Source organism: Orcinus orca, chromosome 19 (genome assembly GCF_937001465.1).
Source record: "Orcinus orca chromosome 19, mOrcOrc1.1, whole genome shotgun sequence".
In the NCBI taxonomy this organism is placed as follows: domain Eukaryota; kingdom Metazoa; phylum Chordata; class Mammalia; order Artiodactyla; family Delphinidae; genus Orcinus; species Orcinus orca.
The window spans coordinates 29,687,221-29,707,223 of record NC_064577.1 but is presented as its reverse complement, the minus strand read 5'-3'; the positions used below and the strand labels follow the sequence as shown (position 1 = coordinate 29,707,223).

The window sequence follows — 20,003 nt, the reverse complement described above, 5'->3', positions numbered from 1 at the left end:
TGTAGGTCCTGATCTGATATGACTAGTGTCCTTATAAGAAGGGGAAAATTGGACCCAGACACATACACAGAGAGAATGCCATGTGCAGATAAAGGCGAAGATGGAGGTGATGCTTCCACAGGCCAACCAACACCAAAGATCGCCAACAACCGCCAGAAGCTATGGGAGAGGCCTGGGACAGGTCCTCCTTCACACCCTCAGAACCAAGCAACCCTGCCAACACCTTGATCTCGGACTTCCGGCCTCCAGAACTAGGAGACAATACACTTCTGTTGTTTAAACCCCCCCAGTCTGTGGTACTTTGTTATGGCAACTTTAGCAAACTAAATCACATCTGTATTTTAATCTCCACTCGAGGAAAGGCCTGCATGTACGCAGCGTCCGGGTGGTCCCAGCAAAGAATCAGTTTGAGGAGCTCATAGCCCCAGCCGACAGCTGTCACCAGGAAAGGGTGTGGCATGAAGTACACTCCAGGGCAGAGCTTCGCACGGATGTCCTGGGTGGGCTGCGAGAGGCCCCGCTACCTGGGTCACCTCCAAGGAGTACCTGCCTGGCCTGCCCCTCCACTTGACCCCGACCCTGCAACCAAGGGCAGCACTGGTGCTTTTGAGTGTGCAAATGCAGGCTCGGGAGGAATCCACACATCTTTAAGGCGCTGAGCCCTTACCCCAGGCCCTAATCCTACTTCTGGGGACCGTGCACACATTCTGCAATGTCCTAACCCCACAGCTATCCTGCTACCCAGACTTGTGGCGGCGGGGGGGGGGGCATTGAAAAGCCACAGCCTCAACTTTCCTACTTCCCAACCGTCACTGCTCATTAGATCGCAGATTGCCTAGGGGAGCTTTGAAGACTTGATACCCGGCGCCAGCCCAGATCAATTAAATCAGAGACGCCGAGAGTGGGCCCAAAGGTCGGTATATTTCTAAGGCAGCTTGGCTACAGCCAGGGTTAAGAATCGCACCTGAAACGAATTCCAGCACAGCGGGCGCGGCTAATTTTATAGATCCAAGCGTGCTGTCTCCTGCGGAAGGTGGTTTTCTTTTTTTTAATTTTTATTCGTTTAGTTGTTTTAAATTGTACCTGCTAACAGATTTAGAAAGGGTCTTCCTGAGACTGCTTCCTGAGGTGACTGAGCTGTTTACACAGTTCTGCCCTGTCTGGGCAAGAGTCTTTGCTTGTACCTACACCCTGCAGGGAGCCAAGGGCAGAGCTGTCTGGGCACAGCCTTGGGCCTCTGCCCCTTTAACACACTGCCAAGCGGAGGTGGGGCGACCTCTCCCTAGAGCCCCTGCTTCTGGTAATTTCAGATCCGTACAGGCTTGGTGGGAAGTGACACACTGGTGGAAAGATATGGATTCTCTGTGGGGTGTGTTGTGTGCGCATTGGGGGTGTGCGTGTGTGCATGTGTGTGCCATGGGCTGCATGTCATGCACGGGGTATGTGCGTGTCCATGTGTAAGGGTGTGTGTTTGCGTGTGTGTGGAGGCGTGTGCTCGTGTGCAGGGGTGTGCAGGGGTGTGCATGCGTGGGGTGTGCACATACCAGGGTGTGCATGTGTGGTTGTGTACAGGGGCGTGCATGCACGCACGTGGGTGCATGTGTGGAGTGAAAGAAATGGCAGCAGGGGCATATTTCAGATTCTGGCACTTTTCACCAGGGCCTCACTTTCAGGGCCTCTCAAGTGCAGTGACCCCCATCTTCACCGCTCGGGCCCTGTGATGGGCAAAAGCAACCTCACTGACCATAGGCTCAGCTCCAGCCGGGCCAGGGTGGCCAGAGGAAGAGGAAGTACTCTGGGCAGGTAAAGACTCAGGGTCCAGGTTGCAAGAGGAGACACCCCAGCACGGGCTGAGAAGCAGAACAGCTGAGTTAAATTCCTGCCTCTTAGGGAGACTTTGTCATAACCTGCTCTCTCTCACAGAAGGACAGAAGGACGGTTCTCTAAGTGTGATGTTGGGCTGTCACAAATGCACGGGAGCCTTCCCATTCCCTGAGGGAGCAGTAAAGGAAGGAAGTTCTCGCCTCTCTGGCCCCAGAAGATGCACGGTCAGAAGGGAGGAATCCAGCTCAGCGCTGTTTGATAAACGTGAGTTCATCTAACCCTTGAGGTGGACCTGGGTCCGTGGTGTTGACAGAAGGATGCTTCACACTGACAGAGGACTTGTATGTGGCAGAGTCTGGGATGAGGGCTCTGAACAGTCCCCACCCCCAGGATTCTTCCCACTGCATCTTGGGGTCTCTGGTGACCCAGGGGACAAGGGTCCCCCGACCCTTGCCTGCTGTTCTGCCTGAGGCAGGTCTGGCTTCCCACGGCACTGGCAGTGCCATCCTAAGTGGCCTAAGACCTCTTTGGTGTCCCACACCTTGGGTCCCTTTTCTCCTCCCTCCCCATCCCCCCACCCCACCCCATCTGAGTTTCCCCGTAGGAAGCTTTGAGGCCAGGGAGAGATGCCTCTTTTCATTATTTGCAAATGTTAGCTGCCTCTGCAGTGCTCTGCTCCACACACAGTGTAGACACATCTCCTGAGCCCTCGGATCGGGGGGGAGCAGGGCCGGGCACAGCTCAGCGAGCAGCAGTGCGCTCTGGTGGGCAGCGAGAGGGCACACCGCTCTGAAATGGCCCGCACAATGGCAACAGCTTGTCTGACAACGAAATGCCACAGGGATGTGCCGGTTCCGTCTCCCGGCACCGGGTAGCTAGTTTGACGGTTCAGCACCGGCATATGGGGACAGCTCCCAGCCTAGTTCCTTCCCACTCTGGTGACATTCAAACAGATGGGGCAGAGGTGCCGTTTCAAGGCGGCACCTCCTTCCCCAGAACCTGCTGCCCCCCCCCCCCCGCCGACCTGGGATGGGCTTCGCAACGCTGCCACAACCATGCAGCCCCTTCGTCGGTCCCTGTCGCCTTCTCCCCCTTCAAAGCGGACCCTCTTCCACATGCACACTTACATGTTCCGTTCCCCTCTGAAGACACTTTCCATCTTTACTAGGCCTACTGGAGACAAGCGCATCAACTTAAAAGGATGACTCCAGAGGGGTGAATTTCAAGCCATGGGGATGTAAACCTTCAAAGCACACCCCAGTCTCAGCCTCCCTCTCCCCCTACGCTCTCTCCGACTGAGGTCACAAGAAGTTCTACCTGAGTCACTGGCAGACTTTAAGCCTCAGGGGAGAACTGCAGAGGCTGATTAGCTGCCCGAGACCAGCGCCCCCTGGGCCCTGTCGACCTAGGAGTGTCGATGGCTCTGTCCCCATCAGCATCCTCCTCTCTCCAACACTTCCACGCTACACAGCACCAGCACTCGTGGTCGGGACAAAATGCCAATCAGAAAAAGAGAAAGACTTCTAGAACCAACAGACCATCCGGCTGGTGGGAGGGCTCTGGAGAGGAATCACATTCTAGCTTGAAAACCACCTGAGAGTAAGTTGATGGGCTGATGGAGAAAAGTTCATTTGCAGGCGAACAACTCAGAGGCCTTCCTTAGTTATGCCCCGGCACAAAGTGAAGACAATCTTATCCCAAGGCCAGTGAAAGGAACAGAAATTCACCAAGCACAAAATCCCAAGCCGTAAAGAAAATATTTGATCACTTTGATTACATTAAAACTAAGACCTTCTGTTCCTTAAAACAAAACAAAAGACCATAAAGAAATTACAAAGACAAGCCACAAATTAGCCTTCGAAGATTTTAAAACACATATCCTATACACAGGATTTATACCCATAATATATAAAGAACTCCTCCAACTCAATATGGAAAAGAGAAACACGGCAGAAAAGTGAGCAAATGACGTGAAGTGGCATTTCATCAAGAGGAAACAAGGAGGGCCAAAAATATAACCAACTGCTCAGCCTCATCAGCTGTCAGGGATACAAGTTAAGACCATAACAAGATACTACAACACCACTCCACACCCCTAACGAGAAAGTCCGATAACACTAAATGCAGGTAAGAACGTATCCCACTGGGAACCTACACACGCTAGGACTGGACTGGTACAGTCACTTAGGAAAACAGTTCGCATTTCCTTGTCAAGCGGAATTTTCAGACACCCTAAGTCCCAGCAACTGTGCACCAAAGTCTATACCAAAGAAAAAACTCAGTCTATACCCAAGAGAAACTCTGACCCAGGGACGCCAGGTGACATGTACAAAATGTCCACCACAGCATCATTCAAAATAACTTGTAAAGGACTCCCCTGGGGGCGCAGTGGCTAAGAATCCGCCTGCCAATGCAGGGGACACGGGTTCGATCCCTGGTCTGGGAAGATCCCACATGAAGCGGAGCAACTAAGCCCGTGCGCCACAACTACTGAGCCTGCACTCTAGAGCCCGCATGCTGCAACTACTGAGCCCGTGGGCTGCAGCTACTGAAGCCCACATGCCTAGAGCCTGTGCTCCGCAACAAGAGAAGCCACCATAGTGAGAAGCCCACACACCACAATGAAGAGTAGCCCCCGCTCGCCACAACTAGAGAAAGACCACACAACGAAAGACCCAATGCAGCCAAAAAAGTAAATAAAATTTAAAAAAATAATAACTCGTAAAAACAGGGGAAAATGTCCACAGACAGGAAAAAGTGATAAATAATTATAGTACATTCGCACAATGGAATATCATACAGCACTGAACATGAATGAAATAGGGCTACAGGCAGCAATGTGGAGAAATCTTTAAAACCTAATAATAGGTGGAGAAAACAAGTCTTGGAGGCTACAGACAGCAGATGTCATTTTTACAGAGCTCAAACCAAACGAAAATAAGGGCTTCCCTGGTGGCACAGTGGTTGAGAGTCCGCCTGCCGATGCAGGGGACACGGGTTCGTGCCCCGGTCCGGGAAGATCCCACATACCGCGGAGCGGCTGGGCCCGTGAGCTATGGCCGCTGAGCCCGTGCATCCAGAGCCTGTGCTCCGCAACGGGAGAGGCCACAACAGTGAGAGGCCCGCGTACCGCAAAAAAAAAAAAAAAAAAAAGAAAAGAAAAAGAAAATAAAACTAAACAATATATTATTTATTGATACATGAATTTGAAAAAAAACAACTAATTTTTTTTTAAAAAAAGCAAAAGAGGGACTTCCCTGGCAGTCCAGGTGTTAGGACTCTGAGCTGCCACTGCAAGGGGCAGGGGTTTGATCCCTGGTCAGGGAACTAAGATCCCACATGCCGCACGGCCAGCCAAAATAAATAAATAATAAAAAGCAAAAGAATGATAAACACAAAATCCAAGTTCCAGGTTTCCTCCAGGGCCGGGGCGGGGGGGTGGGGGGTGGCGGGCAGGACAGAGGGATGGGCAAGAGGAGTCCCAGGCGAACATGAGAGCCCTGGTAATATTCTCATTCTAAAGGTGGATGGCAGAACCATGGGCGATCACTCCATTCTTGTACTTCATGACATATGGTACATATATTTTTGTATGTATCAAATATCATATAATAAATATTATTAAATAAAAGAAGAAAAATCTTACGTATTTCTACATCCCACAGATACAGTGGTTAAAATAAACCTCATCACACACACACACACACACACACACACACACACAATCCTACCCACTCTAACCACTAGTCTCCCACCTCCAACAATACCAGAGGGACCCTGGAAAGGCAAGCACTGGAAGGGGTAGGCATCGCCGGCCCACCTCACCACCCTCCAGGTCTTCCTGGCCCCCAACCCCCAGAACAGGCCCAGGAAGGAGCCCCGTTCCAGAAGAGGACCCCTGAGGCTGTACCAAGTCCACCAGGACAGCAGGCAGAGGGGACCCCATCTGCGTGACATGGCTCAACTCCACAAGCCAGTATTGGTCAGCCCCTGAGCACAAACAGTAGCCCCGAGATGGAGACCAGGACCCTGTTTGAACAGCACTACGCAAATACACTCCCTTGGTGCAAACCCCAAAATGACTAGGCATCAGCGATGAGGACGGAAGGGCAGGAGGCAGACTGAGCAGCCAAAGGAGGGAATTAGGAATGTCTCCATCCGACGAGCTCCCGGGCGACAACGGCCTCCCCTTCCTCCCCTCCGCTCCCCCGGCACTCACCTCTGCAGCTCCTTCAGGGACACCGTGACCCGGAGGCCATGGCCCAGGACGTAGAGAGCAGCCAGGATGTCTGCCCACTGCACCATCTCCCCCAGAGGCCCGCCCTTCAGCACCCGCGGGCTGAACACGTCCCCAGACTCCTCCGTCAGGAAGCCAATGTGGACAAGGACCTGGTTGTGGGGAGGGGGGCACAAAGGATCAGCACAGAGAAGCAGCAGCCCTCAGCCCTGCCGTCCCAGGGGGACCCGGCCAGCGGAAGACACTGTGTCCAGGCTGTGCCTGGAAGGGCGCTTTCTGGCACCAGAGCACAGCGGAGGGGCCAAGGGGCAGAGTGACCTCGCTGGAGACACAGGTGAACAAGACAGTCACATCCTGCCCTCTAGGCGCTTACGTTCCAGATGAAAGAGGTAGACAACAGTAAACACAGACAAGAGATAATTTCATGAAATGATAAGGACTCTGAAAGAAATAAACAGGGTGATGAGAGAGTCAGGTAAATATTTATTGCATGGATGGATGGATGGACAGACAGATGGACGAACCAATGAACGCAGGAACTTCCCCCAAACAGGCTACATTATTCCCAACATTCCAGGCAAATGCCATGACTCTTCTGCCTGACAAGAACAAGATGTCTACAGACTGCAGGACTCCTAAGGCGGAGGGGGTGTCACTCCGCCCCAAACATGAAAAGGGCCAGGGCTACCGCATGCATCTATCCAGACTCTGCCTCCCCCTGCCCGCGGCTCAAATTCCAACAAATGCAATAAAACTTTTGTAAGCGTAGACCCCGTGTCTACTTGGCAGCCTGAGGCCCTGAGCTCCCTTCCTAAGCTCTCTGAGCTCAGCTCCTTCAATGCACATAGAGGATAAGGTACCTGCTTCTGGTCCCGCCGGGCGCCCCCCAGCTTCTGCGCCAGGCGCTGGGCAGCCAGTGCCCACTGGGCCGTGAGCCGCTTGGTACGTTTCTTCATGAAGATCAGAGACTCCTTCCCGCTGCCCATCAGCTCCAGGAGGTGGGACAGATTGCTCCGGAAAACTGCCTGGAGGAGGGTCCAGACCTCAGTTCTCTAATCCTCCACCTAGCAGCCACGACACCACCATTACCCACTGCCCTGGGCACAGGGGCTGGCACCTTCCCCGTGAGGCTGGGCCTGTTATAGTTTCTCCACCTTTTTCTGTTTTCTTGTTTTTTGTTTTTATTTTTTGGCTGTGACCGCCCGGCCTGTGGGATCTTAGTTCCCTGACCAGGGATCAAACCCGCACCCCCTGCATTGGAAGCGCGGAGTCTTAACCACTGGACCGCCAGGGAAGTCCCTTCCACTTTTTCTGAGAGGCCCACCAGTCCCCACAGTCAGGGAGCCCAGCTCTCCTCCCCCCAACACTCACTCCCCAGCCACATTGGTCTGTCCCAGCCCAGCTCCAATCAGCCACCCGTCCCGAGCCCCTCGTGAGCGGGTCAGCTATGACAGTTCCCAGGATCCCAGCCGCGACAAGGAAGCAGTAGACAGTGGTCGGAGCCGGGGCTCCAAGGGCAGGGAAGCCAGGCCGCCTTTCAGTGGAGCCAGAGTAACTATATGCCTTGAAGAAGTTAACTCAGCCCTCCAGACCTCAGATCCGTCATCTATTAAATGCGATTGCATAAGGACAAATAAAGTGGCACACAGGAAGTCCTCGATGACTGACAGCTATTATTACCATTATTCCAGTCCATTAAGGGGGCACCTCCAGGGCCCCAGCCGGCCCCTTAAGCAGCCTCAGCTTGCAGCATCCTGCAGAAGTCGGGACGGGCACCCGCAGGCTGGCGGGCTCGGAGCAGCCCACCCACCTGGCAGAGCTGGCTGGCAGCCCCGTGCCGGCCCACTCAGCTCCCACACCTACCTGGACTTTGGGGAGGGGCTTGCGGGCTCTCTGGGTGGCCGTCCGGTTCCTCCAGGGCAGCGGGGGACAGAACCACTCGACCTCACTGAGGTAGACGAGGAAGGAGCACTCGGTGCCGTCCACCCCGAAGAAGGCGTAGCAGGGGTCAGAGGTCCAGCGGGCACGCATCCACTGTGGAGAGGGCCAGCCTGGGCCAAGGAGCCAGCGCCAGCCCCGTGCGCACCCTCGGCGAGCCCCTGCATGCATGTCCCTGGGGACCCCGAGGTCCCCCAGGACAGGGTCTCCGGGGCCCACCCTAAAGACGCAGCAAGGCTAGAAGCAGAGAAGAGAGACTAGACCGGGGCCCTAGGACCCAGCCCTGTGTCCTGGCTGCTGAGAGCCTCAGGGAAGGCCAGACAGAACCACCATCACCCAGGCCCAGAAAGAGAAGGACCCTGGGGGAATGAGGCCAGTCCAGGACACATGCGGCCAAGGTGCCAGGGGCAACAGTGGAGGTGCAGCAGCTCAGGGCCTGGCTGGTCCCTCTTCCTTTGTCCTCCCGTCCGTAACCAAGAGCAGGGTTCAGCTGAAGCCAAGGTCAGGGAGCAGCCTCTGAGGGGGGCCAGGGCTGCGGCCAGGGCAGGACTCATCCACAGTGACCCCCACCTGGTCCCCAAGGAAGGGGTCTGCAGTGCCAACACCCCACGCTCTTAGGGATTTCAGCACCAGTGAGGGGGCTGGCTTTTATGCCTGTGGACTGGCTCCCCGGATGGACAGACTTCATGCAGCCAGAGGTGGGACCCTGGAGGCGGGGACAGGGAGGGGGTCTCTCCCTCCAGCGGGTCAGCTGGGCCGGGAGGGAGGGGGAGAGAGAATGAGGTCCACATCGTGTCTGAATTTGTTGTGAATCAGGCTGCTGGTGGTACCATACGTATACTCAATAGTTCGCCTGCTGTAAGAAAGTACTGAAAACCCTGCAACGTGAGCCATCCTGGCACATTTGGGTTGGTGCCCCAGGCAGATGGCCCAAGCAGAGAAGTGGTTTCCCTGAGGCGGGCCTCTGCCAGCTAGTGCCAGGTTCTGAGTCCAGAGGTCAGGCAGAGAGGCCCTTGATGGGGGATATCCCTGCCAGGAGCAGAACGACAGAGCTAATTTGGGGTATGGCCCCCGTGGAGGAGGCGCCCCCGGTCATCCCCAGCCTCAGGCCCAGGCCTCACCTCTACCTTCCCTGAGCAGTCAGGGAACTTGGGGTCGCTGGGTGCCTCACACTGGTCCCGCCGGCCTTCAGACACTGCAGGGAGAGAAGGTCACCTTTCTGAGGACCTGGGTCCAAGGAGCGCGGTAGAGAAAGCGTGAGGCAGGTGGGCTGGTCTGGGGTGGGGCAGTGCAGGAGGCCACTCTGCCCTTGGCCTGAGTTCTCTCCCCTGAAAGGCCACCGCCAGGGGGTCCCTGTGCCTGGGGTTCCCCCTCTTCCAACACTCCCACCCTCCTTAGGGGGTTCAGAACCAGTGCGGAGCTGGTCTGAATGGCTACAAACCAGCTTTCTGGACGGGCAGACCTCGGGCATCCACCCAAATGTACTCCTGACTTTTTGACAAAGGCAGAGGTAGGGCCTCCCAGCCTGATTGCCCCCACATCAAGAGGAATGGAAGGGGCCACCCAGGGACGGTGGGGTGAACCCTGAGGCACCCCGCTGAGAGCCAGACACAGGGCCCCCAGGAGCCAGGGCAGCTGCCATGGGGAGAAATCAGGGCCCCACCCCGGACGTCCCACCCTGTACTCTGGCCTCCTGGGAGTAGAGGGGTGCCCCCGGCCCCCACCCTTGCCGTGCAGGAGCAGGCTGTGGCGCAGGATCTGGTCCACCTTCACGGCGATGTCCGAGACGTTCTGGGCTATGGCCTGGATCCGCTCCATGAGGCCAGCCCCAGGGGGTAGCCTAAGTGGGAGAAGCCAGGGTGAGCCTGTCGCGGTCTCCTTCCCGGGCAGAGCAGGCCTCAGCCTGCCAGCAAAGGCAGCAGGACTGCAGGGCCCCGGCACCCAGACACCGCCCTGCCCCAAACGGAAAGGTAGCGATGGGTAAAGTCAGGCCAGGAAATGGAGCTGCTGCTGCCCCAGCCCGGGCTGGAGGGGCTCACTAACCATCAACGGACCCACGCGGCATGCATCTGGGAAAGCCCACATCTGCCGGTGCCAGGCGTGTCTGCACACGTGTGAAGGGCAGTGCCTGAGGCTGACATGGGCAGAGGAATTCCATTCAAGAGCCTGGACGAGATCTGTCTAGGGATCTCCAGGTGGTGGAGGCCCTTTTCCTGAGCACAGCCGGATGCCCTGAGTCTGTTTTCTCTATTTTCTCCCAGAGGAATTGTATCTTGCCAAAGTAAATTCCACCCAGAGCAGCCTGGGGACTTGCCAACTATTAAACCTCTAGTAAGTTACTGTTGGGTTCCCAAGAATGAATTCTTCCCAGGATCTTAAATGAGTTTACTGCCATAAACATCACAGCCCTCCACCTCATCAATACTCATGCTGCCTTTATTTTTGGAGAATTTATTTCCTGGTGTTGATTACTACTCCCCTCTCAGAGAAGTTTATTAGACATCAGATGCAGTATTTATCTCATTGCCGAAACTTCTATTGAGACAGATCCCACTTGGCTGGCACGTGGGTCTCGGAGCAAGGAAGGCTCTGGAGGCCCTTCTCCAAGAAGCTGCTCACTTTTTCTGAAGACGATAATTCCAATTCCTTTGATTTTCCCCACCTCCTCTGGCTCCGCAGGCCCCGTTTAAGCTCCATTTATCCCTTTACAAGGACTTTATTGTAAGGTCTTTATTGCCGCACATAATGAGAATTATACGAAGGAGGATTTTTCCAACCTGGGCTCCTCTGGGGTCTGTAAACCCCACCTCTCACCAGAGGAGGCAGAGTGGTGCCCCTCCTTGGCCACCTGGCCCCTCGGGCTGCCCCCCGCCCCCCCTACCTCTACCTTCTGTAAGGAGAGGAGGGGCGTGGCCCCATCCACAGAGAAAGGCAACTGGTATGGGAGACACGGAGGTGGGGGTGGGGACACAAGGCAGAGGTGACAGGAAGGGGGTGACAGACGAGCCCTCCACACACATATACACATGTACACACACACATACACACATGTGCACACACAGTCCGTCCACCCTCTCCAAACTCTAATGGAAAATGGCATTGCCTTTTATTCACTTCCTGCTGTAACAAATGACCACGTACTGGGGGGGCTTAAAGCAACACAAACGTCTTCTCTCACACTTCTGGAGGCCAGAAGTCTGAAATCAAGCTGTCGACAGGGCTGGTTCCTCCTGGAGGCTCTGAGGGAGCATCTGTCCCAGCTTCTGGCTGGGACCAGCGGTCCTCCACGTTCCTGGGCTAGTAGACGCATTACTCCAGTCTCCTCCGCCTCTGTTTTCACTGTCTTCACTTGGCCTTCTTCTGTGTGTATCCGAATTTCCTCTTCTTATAGGGACACCAGTCATTGGATCAGGGCCTACCCTGATCCAGTACGACCTCCTCTTAATTTGATTACATCTGCCAAGACCCCATTTCCAAATAAGATCATATTCATAGGTACCGGGGGTTAGAAGGTCAACATAGCCCTTTGGAAGACACAATTCAACCTTCAACAACCTTCTATGAAATTACAAATAAGAATGAGCAAAGACATATAAGATGATGTTTCTTTTGCTCAAGAAAGTCCTCAGGCAGGAAGTAGCAATATTTCTCCTTGGTCTTCAGATTGCCAAGGAATGCTATAGGGAAGAGAACAGTCAGTTCATCTCCAATTCACAGTGACACACAAGGAGATGAGCTGAAGCTCTGCCTCTTATGAGCTGTGTGACCCTGGACAAGTCACTTAGCCTCTCTGTGCCTCCGGCTCTCATCTTTTAAAATGGAGGAGAAAGGAACTTCCCTGGTGGTCCAGTGGTTAGGACTCTGCACTTTCACTGCAGGGGGCCCGGGTTCGATCTCTGGTCAGGGAACTAAGATCCTGCAAGCTGTGCACACAGCCAAAATTAAAAATAAATAAAAATTTTAAAATAAATAAAAAATCAAATAAAATGGAGGAGATAGTGGCACCTCCCTCATAGCACTGGGGGGACTCAGTGAGGAAAGGTGCAAGGCACACAGGACAGCAATGCCTGCGTGAAAGCAGCCCTGTCTGTGTTCGCGATCATTATTGTGCAGGTGGGGTTGGAGCTGCAGCAGAAGGGATTTGGGCTGGACCATTGTTTCTCAACCTTTTCTCATTATCACCCCCTTAAGGAGCCTTTTTAGACATTGTTTCCCCTTCTCACCCTCCCCCCTTGAAATGTCAACTCCAGGGATATTCTGCAGATCTGTATACACACTATAGCCTGTGGAGGGCCACAAACCATTGTAGTGGCGAAAATTACAAGAGCCAATTTTCACCCTTTAGGGGGTGATACGCACCCATTGACAATGCCTGGGCTACAGCAGAGAAGGAACGTGATGACTGTGATGACCTTGGTGTCCGTTGGGCTCTGAAATAAATTCTGAACGAGGGTCGTGGAATGCTTTCCCCACTGACCTCCAGGGACAGGATGGACAGTGCACTGCCTGGAAGGAGCATTTTGGTGATGGAGGGAGGCGGCCACAGGGTAGAAGGCCAGACCTGACAGCTGCTGGGTCAGGGCTGGCCCAGAGCACGGGCGGCTGAGGCCCAACAGGAGGGGCTCCCAGGTGGAGAAGGACTGGGTGCCCTCCAGCTTCTAACCAGAGACCTTAGGACACAAGTTACCCCTGTGTGGGACCAGTGGGGGTCCTGCCAGGTCCCTGGAAACTTTGGAAGGGATCCCACCTCACTTCAAGTCTTCCTGAAGTCACCTCTCCGTCCAGGCTCTGCTCCATCCACCTCTCTGGGCACCACCATGCCTGGGGGTGGCTATGAGTGGCTGGTTTAAAACCCCCAAAAGAGTCGTGCGCCTTCAAGAACAGGGATTTGCTTTCATAAGTGGATCCTGGTACTGCCCCACACGGGCCACATGCCCAGAGCTCCATCACTGTGCTGGGTTGAATAGTGTCCCCCCAAAATTCACATCTACCTGGAACCTCAGGATGTGACCTTATTTGGAAATAGGGTCACTGCAGAGGTAATTAGTTAAGATGAGGTCACACTGGAGGAGGGTGGCCCTAAGTTCAGTTACTGGTGCCCTTATAAGAAGGCCGTGTGGAGACACCCAGGGAGAAGGAAGCCATGTGACGATGGAAGCAGAGACTGGAGTGATGTGTCTACAAGCCAGGGACACGTGAAGCCACCAGAAGCTGGAAGAGGCAAGGAAGGATCCTCCCCTGGAGACTTCAGAAGGAGTGAGGCCCTACTAGCCCTAGGAAACGAAACACAATCACCATCTGCAGAATTGAGGGAAAACGGCTTTTAATCCACTACAGAAAAAGAGCCCAGGTTCTCCTGCCACCCTGCTGTCAGGAGCGTCTTATCTCCCACCCATCCTCCTCTTGCAGAAGTCCAGCCTCCATCTTGCTGCTCCTTTCATGGGAGATGAAGAGCCACGGGGGGCGGGGGAGCCCTTGACTCCTCACACTTCTAGGTCCATGACTCTCCACATTATTCGGAGACTTATTGGACCAAGAAAGGGCCCCAGAGTCTGAGGTCTTGGATTCAAGTCCTGGTTCCACTGGAGAGCTGTGTGACCTTGGGCAAGTTATCTAACCTCTCTGAACCCCTTTGATTTATAACCCTTTATATGAGGGTTAGCTCATATAAAATCTGAATAATCTCAACTACCTCACAGAGTGATTAACTGCAAGGATTAAACATGAGGCTGACTGTCAGGTGCTCAGCATACAGTAAATGCTCAAAAAATGCTTGAGATGCTTTTCTTTTACTCCCTACCTATAGTGGTCACCCCATCCCTGAGAGGAAGTCTCATAAGTCTAACTACGGAGCAAAGCAATTTACTTTTGGGGAGATTCAGCAATTTTCATCTGATAAGCATTTTTTGCATAAAACATATCACCAGCCCTGGCTTTAAAACAGTGCAGATGGCATCTGCCTGATTTAACAAGTTCAACTTGTTCAAAACAGAATTACTTGGCGTCACTATTATTATACTGGACTTAGCATTTGCACAGCACTTTCTGTTTTCAAATAATATAGGATTAGGCTTCTCTCCCTGGGAAGGTTTTTTTAAAATGACAATCAAAGAAGATGTCCCGCAGCACATCTATGACTTGGGAAATGCTTCCCTGGAAAAGAAAAAGGGGGGATGGATTGGGGAGACGGTGTGCAGCTGCCTGCAGCTAACAGTGTTGTCACCATGGGGTCAGGGTGGTGGCGGGGCTGGCTTCCCCATCAGGCCCAGGCAGCTCAGTACCAGGGCCCATAGTGCTTTTAGGGGTCCACGAAAGTGTTTCCATTTCTTTAAACATCGGGAAACAATTGCAGGTCAAAGAAAAGGTTTTAATATGTAATGTTACTATACGCATCTTTCTGCCAATGCAGTCATAAAATATTATTTTGCTATTGGTTAAACTGTGTCCCCCCCGGTCCCACCCAAGTTTGCCCAGGGCATCAGCCTTGCGCTGTCCCCTTCCAGGCCCGGGACTCTGTAGGTGCCTGGGCTCCAGGCTGAGGCAGGTTTGGCCCAGGCCTTGCACTTCCTCCAGTAGCAAAAGGTTCTTCCTGAACCAGTGTGGGAGGGGCCCCACAAGCACCCCAGCAAGAGGAGTGAGGTTCTCTGGCCCCAACCTATAATCTGTAGGTGCCAGGCCGGGGCAGAAAAGCTGGGGACATTCTGCATTATCACGCCAGCCCTAAGGGTCCAGCCATCCTCTCAGCCTGGCGAAAATTCCACCTCGCACCCCTCCTCCACCAATGTGATAGTCACGTGGTTGCCCAGCTCTCAGCACCAAGGGGCAGTGCAGACAAGGCAGGCAGGCTCGGCCCCCTCCAGCCCTAAGACCTGGGCCAGTCCTTTTCCTGTCTGAGCCCAGTTCCCTCAGATCTGTCAAATGTAGACCTGAACAGGATCTTCCTCAGTGGGCCGCTGGCCAAGGTCAAAGTTCATAATATGTACCCAGTAGGGGGTAGCCGCTTTTACTATTCTCATCATTAATCATTATTACTGCTACTTCAGTTAGCTCTGAAACTGGCCCAGAGAAGGTAAAATGATTTCCCAACGTTGCACTGCAGGCGAGACTCAGACACTGGTGCTCTGGACCAGCCCTGCTCCCTCCCACCGTATTTGCAAAATAACTAGACATGCTCGGACTGTGAGCCCTGGGCCTCTGCGCACACATACTAAGTACCAGGTGTTCCACCAAAATGATCAATTCTTACTTGGAAAGTAAAAGAAGGCCAAGACAGGCCCCTGGTCACCCGCCCAGCCAATCCTCAGCCCCAGGGAGCCTCCCTGGGGTATTCGAAGTGTTCGTGGTTCTCTAAATCCTCAAACACCTATCTGAGCATTCCTCACTCACAATGACAGATGGGCCACCAGCCCCTCCTGCTCAGGCGTAAGTGGCTTCCTAGAGCCAGCCAGCCTCCAAGGTGCAGCCAGCCTCTGAGCACTGGCCCAGGGTCCCCTGAAGAAGCAACCAACACCACAGGCCACCCACTGGCCTCAGGACACCCTGCTCCCTCCACCACCCAGGGCCAGGTGCCAGGGGTCAGAGCCAAGCCGGGAACTCTGGCTCCCCCCAGGACACCAGTTCCAGGCATCACCTCCCAACAGGCCAGGCCCCCTTGAGGCTCAGCCCCCTCCTCCCAGCCCCACGAGGCCATCGCTGATTCCAGCCCTCAGTCCCCTGGCCCTGAGCGCCAACTCTCCAGGAAGCCACGGGAAGGAGGGTTAATCTCGAGTCCCTCCCGTGATCTATGAGGGTTGCATTCAATTAATGAGATATTGATTTCTGCGCACCCAGCCAGCATGCTTGCTGCGAGTTATTTCACTGTGAAACTGATCGCTTTCCTTTTAAAACACAGACTCCAGCTCACAGGGGCCCGCAGACACACGTACCAAGACGTGCTGTAGACAAACACTACAGCCAGAAACACAAGCACCACAGACAGGAGATGTGTACTTTCTGGGTTTGTCTGTCTGTCTGTCTATCTGTCTACCTCTCACGCACACCACACGGGACACAGGAAACCCCCAGCCTGGTGTCCAGCCTTCCCCGCATTTTTACTGCTCTCCTCCTCTGCTTCAGCCCCTGCCTCATTCCCATCAGAGGTCCTGATGCTGTGAGTGCCCCCAAGTGATGACTAAGGACCTGCCTGCCCCTCCCCAAGTAAGACCCTCCTTCTCTCCTGCGCCAGGAAATATATATACACGTACGTGTACACATATATATTTCTATTAGATGGATAGATAGATGTCTTCCCACTATTGATAGGAAGAGAGCTGGAGTTGGACCGCGTGCGTGTGGTTTCATCACTTGGGGAAGGGAGTGGTACCCCATGGGCGGGGCAAAGCCGGACTATGGGGGATAGAGGCCCCACTCACAACCCAGGGCCCAGACTTCCCCTGGAGGATTTTCCTTTTTAACATCTCATATGTTTCTTCTATTTAAGACACATTGAGATCCTGCTACATACGCCTTGTATCTTGCCTCTTTTACTTAGACTGTATGAATAAATACATTGCCGGTCAGTAAATCTCTTTTAAAACATATTTTTTAGTGGTTACATTTTATTCCATCACAGATATCCCCTCCTGTACTGGCCCTTTTCCTAGTGTCTTCTTAATAGTAGTGCTTTTAAGTATCTTCAAAGTACATGTGTCTATTTGGCTGTACCCTCAAGGATAAAAGTCTTATAATTAAAACATACTTGTCAGTTTGATAATTAAACCATTTCTTAAGGGTGGGATTTTTATTATTAGGCTGAAGTCTTTGTCCTGTTGAATGTTCTTTTGCCTCAAATTCTGCTTTGTCTGCTATAAACACTGCCATCTAAACTTTCTTTCCCTTTGTGTGTCCTGGATACATTTCTTTTTATTCTTAATGTCTGAGTCATTTGTTTTTAGGCCTGTCTTACAAATGGCATATAATTGGATGTTGAGAACCTCTGTCTTTATTAGGGATGTTTAACCCTTCACACTTCTGGCACATTTGATAGGTGTCTGCCCTGGAGTGACCTTCTCACCCACCCGCCAACTACCCCCGACATCCACCAGTCTGGCCTCTCCCCAGCCCAGGAGCCAGACACGCCCAGATCTGTCCTGTTTGGAAGGGGCAAATCCAGGGGCTGGGCCCAGCACAGGGCCTGAGAAAAGTGAGGCATATCTTTTAAAATTGAGGCTGAGGTCATCTTAACCGGTAGCATCTCCCCACCCTCACACATAGAACCCCAGGGAAGCTACGTTCCCTGGCACCTGGCCCTGCCAGTACAGAGATGGCCAGGAATGTCTAGAAGCATTTTTGAGTTTTTAAATAAAGCTTTAAAAAAATTGGGAAAAAAACCTCAACTCCTTACCCACAGACAAGAATTTTGATGTATCTTCCTTCCTGCCGTCTCCTCTGCACAGGGACAGGGTGCTGGCTCCCTCTCCCTAAGAGGCTCGGACACTCTTTGAGGACAGAGCTCTCCGACTTCTGTCTCCTGGGTCTTCTCCACTCATCCCTGACGCTCCAGCCCAGACCCCGCACACAGTAGGCACTCAACAAATACGGACCGGCTTGAACGCAGACAGCCTCAAACCCCGGCCTTATTTGCCACTGCAGAGAAGCCTTATGGAAAATTCAGAGATCACTACTATTTGGTTTTAGGATACATAATATGATGCCATTTGCAACAAGTCTGCAAATAATCCCAAATTTTGTTTTCCTAGGCTAAAAAAGGCTAATGTGTCTTCCCTGAGGATAAACCAGCCATAAGTGCGAGGCACAGCCCAGAAGCTTCCAAAGGGCAGAAGGAGGGCAGTGGAGGTTGTTCTTTTTTAAGCCACAGATAATTGTAAAGTGAGAAATCCAAGTGCAGGTCACTGAAGAGTTTGCTAGAAACACAGCAGGGTTCGCGTCTGCAGGATTCTCGCCCGCCAGCTCCATGTTGACAGTCGGAGGGGGATAAGGTGGGGAGGGGGCTGCGGTGTTTGTGCACAGGGGGAGTGGGGGCAAGCAGCCCCAGCGTGCCCTGGACACACCCACTGCTTCTCGCCCTGAAACCAGAAGCAACAGTGTCCCTGAAATTTATGGCTCTGCCCTTGGGGTTTGATGGGCTCTGCTGGTCATGGTAGATTGTTGCTATTTCCTGGGGATGGAGCTGGAGGGGGTGGAGATGAAGGGCAGAGCATGGGAGGGAGGCAAGGCCAGGACTGGAAGAAACCAGAGACACTGAATGTGCTGGCAGGAGCACATTCAGGAGTCAGGCCTGCCAAGGAGGAGACCTGGACCCGCTGCCCTCACCCTGATGAACAGACCTGTGGACAGAGGCTGGATCCGCAGCCCAGACAGGTGGGAGCACAGCTGGGGGCAGCCGGGAAAGTGGAAAGGATGAGAGGGGGGCGAGGGGCTGAATCAGAGGGGACACAGCAGCATGGGAGAGAATCGCCCTGTGCACGTGGAGAAGAAGCAGTCTCACGCCTCCGGGGGGTGTCCATGGGAGCCCAGCAGCTTTGCCTCCGTCTCCTGTCTCTGCCACTGGCCCCTCTGCTTCCCCTCTTCCCACTCCACTAACCCACAGCTCTAAGAATAGTGTCCCAATGCTACTTACCACAGCTGACCCCTCCCAGACCCCACCACGCTCCGCCAGGGTGGCCTTCACACTGGTTCCTTTCCTCCAACACACCAGCTTGCTCCTACCCCAGGGCCTTTGCACTTGCTGCTCTCTCTACCTCAAATTCTCTGCCCCCCAGCTCCTCACGTGGCTGGCTCCTTCCCATCATGCAGAATTGAGCTCAAATATCATCGATTCCCAAGGGCCTTGCCAGACCGCCCTGTTTGAATAGCCCCTTTCCCAGTCACCCACTGCCTCATCCTTAGAACACGGCTCAGTATCTGACTTTATCTCATTTCTTTCTTTTTCTCAGTTACTGTCTGTCTTCCCCGCAGGAATGAGCACAAGGCCCACCACTGTGTCCCCAGCACCGGGAGCAGTGCCTGGAGCTTAGTAAGTGCCAGGACGTATTTCATGAGCAGACAGATCCCTATAGTTTCTTCTGTCAGATGCTCAGTCCCTGGAGGGTGAGAGCATTTAACCGGGGACCGAGCACACAGCCGCACAGCCCACCCAGGGGCCCCGACTTCCCGCGGGTGGAGAGCTCCCACCCGGAGCCAGGCGCTGAGGTGGGCTCCTCACACCCACAACTGCATTTCATCCCAGGCTCCAGGACTGTAATTTCAGTGCCTACATTTTCCAAAACAAAAAAATCAGAGCAAAGGTCTAACAAAGGATTTGTTTGCCCTGAGCTGTGAATTAATTGATATGAAAAGTCTTGCAAAGGGATAGAAACGAACCCCTACGTAGCGAACGGCCACCAAGAGCACACTGGTTAGAAAGGTGGGGCCCTGGGGCCATCTGACCGGGGCCCCAGCGCCTCAGCTGCTGTGAAACTTTGAGCAGGTTCATGAACATCTCTGTGCCTCAGATGCCTCCTCTATGCAACGGGGATTGAAGCCCCCCATAGGTGGCTGTGGGATTGGCAGGATCATGGCAGTAACTCAATAAAGTGAGCTTTCAGTACATGGCGCCCCTTATGAGGACGGGGATGCTGCCATCGGCTGACCTGACTGGGCACCCAGAACATTCAATCAGCAAGGCCTGTTGGGGTCGGGACCCACGGCCAGTAGTCCAGCCCAGGCAGCCTATGGGGCAAAGGATCCCCCCACTAGACCAAAGGGGTGGGCTGTGCTCCAGGCTCCACCCAGCCAGGGCCCCTCAATGACCAGGACTCACCACCACCACTTTCTTTGATTTTGCCCAACACCGAACTTCAGAAATGCCTGGAACTTTGGCTTTTACATCACACGCATTGGCTGAAGTATAGCTTTCCCACAAACTGTCTAAAAGTGTGGATTTCAAACATAATTTTCAGCAGTAGAACACTTTTAGCAAATCACACTGGCCGAAGTATAGCTTTTCCCAAATTGTGTAAAAGTG

At 53.5% G+C, this 20,003-nt stretch overlaps 1 protein-coding gene and 1 non-coding gene across 2 annotated transcripts in view; one reads left to right on the top strand and one right to left on the bottom strand.

Moving 5' to 3' along the window:
* MGAT5B (alpha-1,6-mannosylglycoprotein 6-beta-N-acetylglucosaminyltransferase B) overlaps positions 1-20,003 on the bottom strand; it is a 68,234-nt gene that overhangs the window by 33,782 nt on the left and 14,449 nt on the right. The window contains exons 4-8 of the mRNA XM_004275521.3: positions 9,724-9,839; positions 9,121-9,194; positions 7,925-8,095; positions 6,922-7,086; positions 6,044-6,213 (exon numbers count right to left, since the gene is read on the bottom strand). Of these exons, the coding sequence (XP_004275569.1) occupies positions 6,044-6,213; positions 6,922-7,086; positions 7,925-8,095; positions 9,121-9,194; positions 9,724-9,839 (696 nt within the window). The remainder of the gene's footprint in view (positions 1-6,043; positions 6,214-6,921; positions 7,087-7,924; positions 8,096-9,120; positions 9,195-9,723; positions 9,840-20,003) is intronic.
* On the top strand, positions 11,835-11,907 carry TRNAE-UUC (transfer RNA glutamic acid (anticodon UUC)). The gene has a single exon. It is a non-coding gene; the product is annotated as a tRNA-Glu (tRNA).